The sequence below is a fragment of the Lytechinus variegatus genome, chromosome 6 (assembly GCF_018143015.1).
Source record: "Lytechinus variegatus isolate NC3 chromosome 6, Lvar_3.0, whole genome shotgun sequence".
Lineage (NCBI taxonomy): Eukaryota > Metazoa > Echinodermata > Echinoidea > Temnopleuroida > Toxopneustidae > Lytechinus > Lytechinus variegatus.
In genome coordinates, this window is record NC_054745.1 from 14,499,627 (window position 1) to 14,512,032 (window position 12,406).

Sequence of the window (12,406 nt, forward strand, 5' to 3'; positions counted from 1 at the left end):
TTCCGTGATATACAGTAAACACTGCCACCCCCCCCCCCCCCATGATCCCACCCCACCACCACCAGTGTCACACTGACGAGGTCTTGAACCCAGATTTGCGAATACGGAGGAGAACGGCATAAACAACGCTGATTGGCCAATCGCTAATCGACCTTGACATCCCATTGGCTAAACCATCATACAACATTTGTAGTGTATGGGCGGGGCCAGTAAAGTTGTGAGATGCGTCAGTATCGTAAAGCAATTACTTTTGTTGGTGAATTGGGTGCTTTGACTGTTGGAATTTGTCCCTCAACGCACTGGAGAAATTTGACACCGCAATGGAAATTAAATACCAAATTCTGATCTTTGTGGTAGCGCTGTCTTTTGGAAGCGGTAAGCTCTCTTATTTATTTTTTTAACATAATTTTTTTTTCAAAATTATGATCCATAATATATTGTTCGAAATAATAATCAGAAAGAGAAATCCACGTAAGATTCATTTTGCCGAAATTTTCGTGGGCCAGACAGGAACTTATGGACCCCAGATCAATGTTAAGAATGAGGGAAGCAGAATAGTGCAAATTTGACAAAAGCCGTTTTGTTGTCGCTTTGTAGCCGTTTTATGTACTAAATTGTATGAAGAAATCTACAAGTAAATGGGCAAAATTCGTCTTTCCTAGCAATTTTATCAAAAGGGCTACAAAACGGCTTCAAAAGTTTGAGAAAATGGCAAGGTACTCACTGACTACTAACGGTGCTCTATCCTTAAGTCTTTGAACGTCCAACTGGGTAGCAGTAAGTCCCATCTTTTTAACTTCTTTAGGTCTGACGCGGTCAGGGATGGAACTCCCGCCACCACGTTTATGCTCTACCGTCTGAGCAAACACACCGGTATTTATTAGGCCTATACAGTGCGTTCCAGAAAAAATGAAACCAAGGATTAGTAATGATTTATCATAACTTAATCATAAATGAAATAGACAAATGACCTACTAACGTAAAGCTTTGAATTTTCTCTTTCATCTGATACTACTTAGATCATTCTCCATTCACGCATGAGTGAGCAAAAACAATTCAAAGAAAGGATGCCAAAAACTCATTTGGCGGGGTATCTAAATTTCAAAAAAAAGTCACATGACTAAAAAGTTCAATATCTGCTCTTTTATTTGATACCTTAATCACAAAAAATGGTCAAGAAGTAAAAAAGTTATGATCCCTCGAAACAATGCTTGTATTTCCATAATTTCATTAAGTAAACATGTTTTTACCAGTTTCCCACAGAAGCTATCGCACGGTAACAAAAGAGTTAATGCATGGCTGATCGACAACAAAACGGAGCGTCGAGTGAGTTTGAACGCTAGCATGTGAAACCTCTTCATTTTATGAAATTATTGGAATTCAAGCCTTATTTCAAATAACCAGAACTTTGTTATTCCTTGACCATTTTCTGTAATCATGGTAATTGAGGTATCAAATTAAAGAGCAGATATTGAGCTTTTTAAAATATGGTTTTCTTTTTAAAACCCAGATACGGCCCGCCAAATTACTTTTTGGAATCCCCTTTTCAATTTTTTTTTGCTCACTCATGCGTGAATGAGAAATAATTTAAGTAATTCCAGATGAAACAGGAGATATTAAGCTTTTAAATGGTAGGTCATTTGTCTATTGTATTTGTGATTAAGTTATGATAAATCATCGATAAATCTCGGTTTCGTTTTTTGTGGGACGCACTGTATAAATTTTCATAGACAAAGTAGACAGTGATCTGTTCGGAAATCGTGAAAAAGGAAATGGCCAAACTTTTATAACATAACTTCGTAAACAAATAAAATATATTCTAGAATTTTCCTCCAATCATTCAATCGAATTTGTATGAGACGTTTGTGGCCGGTGATTAGTTAGTTGGATATAAAGTGAAAGATAACTTTAGTGCCTATTGTCATTTTGGTAAAAATAGATTTTCATTTCAAAGATGTCCATTGTCCCTCCCCTACACTGTAGAAAAATAGACAAAAATCAGTCGCATGGAATGTTTAATAGGCTTAATTTTAATTATTCAGCCTATCACGACTAAAATATGTAAGTAATTTTGACTAACAAATATTGGTAATTCAAGCGATGTCTAATATGACTAATCTTGAGTCAATGGACTTTCATTGCTAGTCAAGCGACCTTTCCCTTTTAGACAGTCAAATAGATGACTAAACAAACTTAGTCAATCAGACTAACATTTCTTGGTCTGACTGACTAAACAAACTAAGTCACTATGACTAATAAATACATGTATTGCTTATTTAAGCGATGTCTAATAGTACTAATCTTTAGTCAAGTTATTTTAATTGCTAGTCAGGCGACTTTCCCTTTGAGTCAGTCAAAGAGATGACTAACCATACGTAGTCAATCAGACTAAGATTTCTTGGTCTTGGCTGACTAAATAAACTTATTCAAACTAAGAAATGTTAGTCTCACACTTGTCCAGACTGCCTGGAAGATATATTTTTTATGCTCTGAAGATTTCGGAGGCAATTTCAGCACCAGCCGTCTTTCGTAAAAAAAAAATGTTTAAAAAACGTTTAAAAAACCCCAATCTGACTGTTAATTTTTGCATGGTCAGCACCCCAATTCAATTGATATGTTTCAGTGGCGTAGAGAGCCTGAATTATGAGGGGGCAGATATTGACCTTTTTTTTTTTAATTACAAAAGTCAAATTTTGTTAAATATTATGATATAATATTGATAAAATTATAACATATTTCACCATTCTTTCTTTTGGGGGAAGCGCCCCCCCCCCCATCTCCACACCACCGATTTGTTTATTGTTTTTATATTTATAAATGATTTCCCATATATCGTAAATTGGTGATCTCCCATGGGGGCCATGTAAAAAAATAGCAGTTATTATACAGTTATAAACAATTATGTGCAAACATGTATAACAAACTCATATATATTATGTCCGTCTGAAATTCATTCCTGGCGACTGAATAGAGCTTGTGAATTTGATTTTAGATTTGGAAAGTTCAATGTGTATCGGAAAAAAACATAGAATGATTTAAGAAGATGAAAAATGATAACAATAAAACATGTAAGCCCAAATCATTGTAAAATAAAAATGTTTTGTCATTATTTGTTGAGTCTTTCTAAAAAAATACTTTTAATAGATTTCTTTTCAGTTCTTAGCTCGTTTTTGTCGTTGTGAATTTGGCACTCTACATATTGGATTTGGTGTTTAACTTTTAACACTTGTTATCTTTATTATTATCAGATTTTTTATAACTACTATTGTCATTATCATTATTACTTTTACAATTTATATTATTGTTGGTAAAACATTATCGTAATCATTATTACCGTCATCATGATTATTAAAGTTATTTATATAATTTTTATCGTCATCACAATCATCTTTTATTAATCATTATTATTCTTATTGTTATTAGTATTTTTTATATTGGTATTATTGTTATTATAATCTCATTTATTGTGTTTTTATGATAGCCTTCTCACAGTCATGCTTTCGCTGTGCGTCTATTTCTTGGAGCGACCAAGAGCTCGACTTACCCACCTCGGAGCTGGGCTACCCATCTTGCGATGATGGCAACCTCCAAGTGGTGGATTGTTCATCTCAGGGCGGCTGTCTTAAAATCGATTACAGCTTTGAGTTCAACGTTGCCCTTGGTAAGGATAATGATTATCTTTCCACCCCCCCCCCCCCTCTCTCTCCCTCTCTCTCAGTCTGCCCCTGTCTCTCTCCCTCTCTCCAACCCATGTCCCCCCCTCTCTTTCTTGCCCTCTTGGGGATGGGGTTATTGCCCACCCCTAAAAAGGTTCCCCCACCAGGAAAAAATAAGAAAAATAAACTAAAATAGATGTAGAGTGAAACATGATCTCTTCTCTTCCCCCCCCCCCCTTCACCATTCTTTATCTTATCACATGCATACTCCACGTTGTGTTTTATCCTTTACGCTCTCCTCTGCATGTACCTCACTTGAATATTATTTGACGGTGGATTATGGAAATTGAATTATTGATAAATGATTAATTGCTGATTTGACCCAATCTGTATTCTTTCTTGTTTTGATTCGATAACCATGATATTACAATGAAAGTCAAGGCCGTACGCAGATTTTTTTTTTGCTGGGGGGCAGCACGCATAAACTTTTTCGAAAAAAAAAACATTCAAAAGCGAGGGTCCAAAGCGACCAATCTTGTCATTGGAGCGTTTTCGCGTTTTTGTCACGTGAAATTGAAGGCTTTGGTGCATACTTTTGGTGAATTTTGTGAATATTTTCAGTAAACAATGGCTGCTTACGGCCATGATGAAGTATTGTAACTACATGCTTACATTTATTTATAATTGATGTTATAATATAAATGCACCGGCCAATGTGGGGAACCTCTTGACATAATTTTCAACTCTTTAGGTGATCCTGGGGCATTGGTTGGTGCCCATTTTGATTTTGTTTATAATTTTTATTTTTGTAATGTATCTGTCATGTTTGCTATTATCTTGCCTGGAAATAAAATAAACTAATCGATAATGAAATAAATGAAATCTAAATAGGCCTTTAGGCGATTATTTTACCTGCCAACAAGTTCTAAGATGTGAAAGGACAAGAAGTGAAATATGGAAAGAAATGTAAAGGAGGACAAAATGTGATTATCATTTGTTAAATATTATAAAGAAATACAACACAAAACTACATTTCCATTATATATAAAAGACGAACAGTTTTGCTTACTTGCTTCCTTCGTTTGCAAATATTTTAGAAACTTTACCATTCACGCCATGTTGCACCTGTTCCATTTCTTTTTTCATTGCACCACTTTATTTTCCTCGAACGCTATTTGAAAGCTAGACAACCTTTTCGTATCGAATAAATTCCATTAGAAATATATTCCGTTTATATTATTTTCCATAGTTGGATCTGTGACGTCAGAGACGGTTTTCCGTGACTGTGGGGCGAATTTGAACGTATGTGAGAGTGCCACCGAAGACCAACTAAACACCCAGCGAGGATTAATCAACTCAATGCTGCCTGCCGGTGTTGAATTCGTCTCTGGCAGTGGAAATGCTTGCTTTTGCACCGGTAATTTCTGCAACGGCGCACCGGGGTTGAGTATCAGCATCACCGCTCTCTTGGCATCCCTCCTTGTATCTTACATTGTCATTAAATGGTAAAGCTTTACCCAGGGGGTGTTTCACAAAACTCGCTTTTTAATTTCACGCGTTGGTTAAAATTTAACCATGCGGTGAAATCATGCCAGCGAGATGCGCAACACTAGAACTGCGTATCCATGAATGAATTACACGTTAAAATCCTGTGCACTTACGTTTGCGTTTATAATATATAAAATAAATATACATACATATGCATGTATATATATATATATATATATATATATATATATATATATATATATATATATATATATATATATATGTATATGAAGGGGCGTTACACGAAACTATTTACAACTAGTTGCAAATATTCTCTTGCAATCTACTTTAATGTTAGCTATAGCAAACCAGAATTCACTCTTCGTTGCAACAAGCAAACAATCAATCACAAATTCACAATCAATTGCAAAACGTAAAATCAATGAAATATTTTGGGATCGAAAATGGTCTTTGCAGTTGATCGCCCCATGCACTAAATCTGTTTGTGAAACACCCCGTATCAGCGATTGGTTGATTCATAGGTTGACAAAAGAAATATTATTTTCTATGGATGTAGTGCCTTATGTCTTTCATTATACATATAAACCCCTCAAAAAAGTTCAGAAATCTGAGTTTGGTCATTAATTTCTCCTAACTCTCAGTGTTACACAAAGCATATTTGATGTCATTCAAAAGATCCTTTAATTCTCTTTAAAATAATAACATGCTTGTTGATGATCATGCCATCACAAAAAACAGGATTCAAAAGTATTGAATGAGGTCTGAATAGAAAAGCTGCAAAACGAGCAGACACCACCATGAATGTTCAAAAAGAACATGATTCCTTTGTCTGTGTCAATAGAGATGAAAATCCATTCAAATCATAAACCTGTTTCTTCATTTTTTATGTTTGTTGTAGTTTATGTAGTCATGGTTCTGTGAGATAAAATGGTTTGAAACACCCGTGCATGTTTGTTCGTTACGCGTTTGCTAGTGCGGAGGTATCCCTGAGATACACACTCATCCCTGAGATACACACTCATCACCACGGATAGAATGAACAGTGACTTTCAATATTTTGTCATTTTGCAACTTTTGATTTTTGCACTTGCCCCACATTTCAAGGCACTGCACCTCCATGTGAACCATAATAATATCATGTAGGATAGCTTTTTAAAGAGAATTAAATGATCTATTCATTTGTATCAATGACACGTTAATGTTACAGGCTTTCCAAACTTTTTTTTGAGGAGTTTATATACGTATGTATTATATGTCTTTGTTGAGGAGTTTGTATTCGTATGTATGTATATATATATCTTAACGTTTCACGTATAATGATGTAACAAAATAATGCTCATGATGATGCTTGCACTTCACTCGAGTTTTAGACGGTTGTAAAGTCCTGAAGAAGACGGAGGACCGACGAAAATTCGAGCGAATAATAAAAACTTCATCGACAGTCAAAGCACTATCATGATTACAGGGATTTAAAATAAGTCCAGATGGACTGTAGTTAAGGACCAATCAATTTCTGGATTTAGTTTTAATCCTAAAGATGTAAATCTAAATCTCAAATGATTTCAATTTAAATCTTTCGCGATTTAAAAATGAATCTTAAGGATTTAAACTAAATCCAAAATTCGATTGGTCGCTAACTACACTCCATGTGTACTTATTTCATATATTTTGTATATATATACTGGTGGTAGATATAGGTCTAGCACTGTAAGAATTTGCTAAATGAACTATTTTCTTAGAAATTTTGCATGTGCTGTATTTGTTACAGCTTTGTATTTAATGTATTCTAGCAAATATTTGCAACTTCTGCAAACCTTTTTTATTATTATTATTTGTGTTAATTTGTAGATTTATATATAAGCAAGAGAACTGTGATAGATCTAGCGAGCACAATGGCCGTCTTCGATGATGCGTACGCTCTGCAAATTACTCTCCTTTGTTATCATTATTATTATTGTTATAAAGCAAGAAGTAATAGAAGTAGAAAAAATAGAAGTATTAATGCTGTTATTATTTTTTATTTGATAATTTAGAGGCACTTTAATTTTAAGGAGAAAACACATTCATTTTTGAGCAGCCAACAAGATGCTTTACCTAAAATTTATCATACAGCAACAGGAAAAGACTCTCGTATGTGTTAATCTTTATTTTCTTTAAAAAATCACATTCTCTGAGGGATGAATTTTAAAGCTGAGAATCTCCTTTATCAGCACACTGTTAGACAATTTCTACTTAAAAAAGACAAAAATTCCTGTAATCTTCCTGCACTGTCTAGGCATAATCTTACATGCATTTGTGTAAAATAACAGAAAATTGGTATTTGGTGTATGTATCTTAACACATTTGTTGTAATAAGACTATTTTCCCCTTTTACAAAAATGATCTATTCTGTAAAATTGTAAAAATAAATTAAAAAAAATCTTTCCTGTTATGAAATTTTACAGAATGATATTCTTTCTGTAAACTATTTTTTTTCATCTGTAAAATCTTCTGTTTTTTCTAACAATGCGAATTTTCAGACATATAGTACTTTCTTACGACTTTCTGTTAATTTCGCCATGTTTATAAGCACCGTTAAATAAAGACCTTTTATAATCACAAATACACAAGTTCAAAAACAAATTTGCATTCTGTAAAGCAGTGCCTGTGTAGCGGCGAATCTAGTGACTGGCAGATACGGTACTCGGCACACAATCCGCCGGCGGATTGTGAGGAGTTGGGGGATGATTGACTTTTTGACGATTTTTTTTTCTGTTGACCTCACAACGACCGCACACCTTACGACTAGTCAGCGACCCGATTTCAGAATAAACTGTAGTAGAATTTGATGCTAATATTGAGACTTGGAATATCTTACTGTGTAATGTTCTAAATTATCGTACAAATACGTATGATCAAATCTGTGACTGTGCTATCATCCTTCTTAGAATAAAGCGAATTTAATATCTAGTTCTAATGACGGCATATGATTGGCTACGATTTGAAACTAATTTGGCCTTTACTCCAAAAATAGAGACTTGCAATCTTTCAAAATGGTTATAATATTATGATTTCAGTTAATTTAAACCTCAAATAAACTGATATGTTCCATTCGCATCTTCAGAAAATGAGCAAAATGCGATTTGTTCCAAAATCGGATCGCGAACAGTCGTAAGGTGTGCGGTGGCCCTAATGTATAAGACGCACTCTCACTGACCCCACATACACCCTGACACACATTTTGATATTTATTTTGCGAGTGAGCCAAAAATAACAATATTTCTAGTTTTTAATCGCATTTTCTAATAAATTCTAAAATATGATGTTTGTTTATGACAGATATTCAAAGATTTTGCTAACGGATTGATTAAAATGTATTTTCTTTCTTAAAAAGTGGGGGATATTGTACACGCCATCCCCCTTCTCCAAAAGTGGGGGATATCCCCCCCCCCCCGATTTACACCAATGTACAGCAAACTCAACTTTAAACACACTGGCCCGTATTCTGAAGTCACGTTTATCTTAGACCACGGTTTATTTATTTATTTCACATCGTTATACAGGGTAAGCAATTCAGCTATACACGATAAAAAAACATTAACAAAGATAAAAAAAAAAAAACTGGTTTTGCAATTGGGCCCTGTTAATCAAAATACAACTCTGTGCTAAAATTATGGGGAGCGGAAAATTCAAAAATTATCTTTATGTTGTATATTATTTGTGTTCACTATTTTGTATCACTTTGCTTTCATAATGAGGAAAAAAACTTCAGTTATCATTCCAAGACAAGTATTTACAGTTTTAGTGTCGTATGAGTTAATATATTGGATGTGTAGTGTTAATGATTTGTGTCTCAATTGGGTCTCCATGGTTAAACTACAACTTTAAACCAGTGTTTAATTCAAACCCGAGTTCAGAATACGGACCACTGTCAACACCAAGTGATAACATACTCTTGAACACATTGTAAACACTAAGTTTAACACACTAACCAACACAGTGATACGATATTTGCTCCAACCTTGATATCTCAAAAGGCACAGGGTTAGAGTTAGGATTAAACGTGCATTTTCCATCGGAGTTATTGTCGCCGGAGCAAATGTCATGGTACCCTCGAACACACCCTAAAACACGCTATAAACACATTGTTCAGCACACTCTTGAACGCATCATAAACAAGCTATGAACAAACTGTTAAGCACGCAGTGGGGAATATGAGCTGGATTAACTGTGACATAATAAACTCACTGTTTCTTTTGCATTTCACTTTGTAAAATATCAAAATTCAATTTATCACAATTAATTTATCCTTACTCTATTTCGTCTTGGAAACTGTTCAGTTAAAATCTCTCAAATTATTTGACGGAAAGTTGAAAGATTGGATACTTTATAAAATAAAAAACAAGCGGTTCAGCTTCTCGAGGGTCTACGAGATCAATTTCATCACGCAGCCAGCTATCCCTTTTGCTGGCGCCGGCGCCAGCAAGAAGGGGGCGGAGTCAAGAGGAGCTGATCTCATCTACAAAGAGTCGTCACGTGGTGTACGGTCGGACCAGGTGACGTGGCAGGTTGCCAGAGTTACCCCCCCCCCTTGTATCGGCGGGGAATTCCAGCAAACAATGGGGACAATGAAAATAAAGATATATCAAACAAAAATAAAGAGAAAGGGCAACAGAGGAAGAGAATTGTATCTGAAAGGAATGACAATGAGGGAACGGAAAGGAAGAGGAGGGGGAAAAAAACTAAAAATGAGAAAAAGACCCATAAAGAGTAGATTTACAGACTGAAAGGGGAGTAGAAGAACAGTGGAAAAGGCTTTTAAAAAGAAGAAGAATAGTCAGGAAAGATAGAAACATTAAGCTATAGTTCCATGGTAGAAATAAAGTAACATAGTCATTGGAAAGGGTAAGAGGACAGGAAAGAGGCAGATGGCTGTGTAATGAGTGCTATCAAAAGATTCTTCTCCGGCTCGCAAAAATGGATTTTTTTATAACGTAGCTATTCATGCGATGCTGTCTGTACCACCGTCTATACCCAAATTAATTAATTATTTAGCCCATAATCCAGGCGGGGGCTGCAGTTATTGTCTTTGACACATATAGACTATCGCTTGCGGTGTGCATAACGGCAAAGACAATAACTGCAGCCTCGATCCGCCTTCATTACAGACTATGGACGAGAGGATACCACGCGTGTCTAAAGAAAATGATCTCTTTTCAAGATTGGGGACGTTACGTACCTGCACGTACGTAATAAGGATGTCAAAAACATCAAAATTCTGAAAAAGGGTATATATTTTGATAGAAAAGCTACGTGTGTACGGCCAAATTTGTGAGGGCATAAAAAGACTAAGTTGCTTATTATTGCCCCCTACACGACGTAATTAGAGTCCGATTTGAGGGAGGTGGAGACGTACTAACCCCAATGTAAGTAAAATCCGACGCCCGTGATCACAACCGTGAAATAAAAAAAAATCGTTGTATTTGTTTAGGTGGTCATATTAAGGGAATATAGTTTTGTTACCAATACGTGTTAAGGGTAATGTTTTACACGATAATACATGTTATGGGGTGCATTTTCAGAACATGGAAAATAATTTTTTTTAAACCTCGTGGACGCGCATGGTATCCGTCAAAGAAAGTGGGGGGGGCACTCACTATATAATGCATAGTGGGTATGCGCCGCGGAGGGGACCCCCATTTGTCACTTCCATGCAAGGGCGGAAATCTCTCCCTAAAAGGTAAGGGGACCAGGGGCTCGAAAACTTGACAAGCAAAAAAAGGGTTATTACCCCCAAAAGAAAGGTCATTTCGACCAAAAGAAATTTGACCAGCAAAAAAAAAGGTTATCGCCCAAACAGTATGGTGGTCTCGTCAAAAATACATGTTTTATTCCGATTTCGAATGATGTATTTCTTTCCTTCATAAAAGACCAAAAATAATAGGGGGACATTTGATATTGTGCCCCCCCCCCTACTATTTTGGGTAGGGCGACCCCCCACCCCCCTGGATCTCTCGGCCCTTGAGTTTCCTGTGGCTTCAACAATCACATTAGTGATTCCTAATGTTCTATAATGAAGACGCCCGGTCATATAATTTCAAAAACAAAATACTTAATTCAAATATTGAACATTTCAATTCAATTTCAATTATTTGGCAAAAAACACAGTAAGATGTTAAAAAGTAAAAAAAAAAAAGCAGGTACATATCAATGAGCCAGGACCTCTGACAACCAGCCTGTGCTTATATTTGATGCCCCACATTCTTTAAAAGGTTGGCCAAATAATGCCCAATCTTTTATCATCACTGGGCAACATAATACTGTCCACACAACTATTGGTTAAATAAAATCTGTCCAAATTGGGTAATAAAAACTAATAATCGGGTAACAAATTCGCTGAATTTAGATAATTGTCCAGAATACATATTTTTACCAAGTATACATTTCCCAAACACAGTGGACAGTAAACATTGCCCAACATTTTAAGTGAGTAAATGACAAATACAATAAAAAACGATATTAACACTGAATTAACTTTGTTTGAAAAAAACCTGAAAAAAACATGATTAGCCTATTAAGCGAAAGGGCAACAACTGGGCGTTGTGGTGGAAGTTACAAATTGATGCAGAGGTTCGAACCCTGGTCACGTCTTTCGGATGGCAACATTAAAAGTCGACCCCAGACAGAAATAATCATATCTGATTGATACACATCTGACAGAACTCATATACACACACACTACACACAATACATAATTATATAGAGCAAATAAAACCATACACTCGCAATCACACATTACAATAAAATGGATAAAGAAAGTATATGAGAGAGAGAGAGGAATGTGATAATCATAATAGGAGTGAAAGAAAAGAAGATGAGATGAAGAAAAAGACAGAAGAATAAAAGAGGAGGAGTCTACTCAGCCAGCGATGACAGTTTTTCGAAAAATAATCTTTTCAGTAATAGCCTGCAACGAGAGAGTGTTCAACCGAAAAGAATGAGTTTGCATTGTAAAATGAGTAAAACATGTAAAAGGAACACAAAGATTATTTCACAAACGTGTGTGGTAACTAAGAAATTATTGATTTTTAACATATTATTAAATGTTTTGGTAGAATTCCTCTGTGGTACTTAAAGACAGATATATTTCTTTTAACAAGCTCATTTATAGGAATAATGTTTAGATTAAGAAAACAGTGGTAGACTTGGACTACGAAAGTCACTTAAAAAAATATATAGTTTAACATATCTTTGTCTTTTAA

The 12,406-nt window shown here is 35.3% G+C and overlaps 1 protein-coding gene across 1 annotated transcript; it reads left to right on the forward strand.

The window, feature by feature from the left end:
• Window positions 1-288: 288 nt before the first annotated feature.
• LOC121416524 lies at window positions 289-5,364 on the forward strand. Its single transcript, XM_041610018.1, has 3 exons — window positions 289-375; window positions 3,482-3,661; window positions 4,906-5,364. Exons 1-3 carry the CDS (start codon window positions 321-323, stop codon window positions 5,163-5,165), a joined length of 495 nt encoding a protein of 164 aa, XP_041465952.1. The 5' UTR covers window positions 289-320; the 3' UTR covers window positions 5,166-5,364.
• The last annotated feature ends 7,042 nt before the right edge of the window (window positions 5,365-12,406 follow it).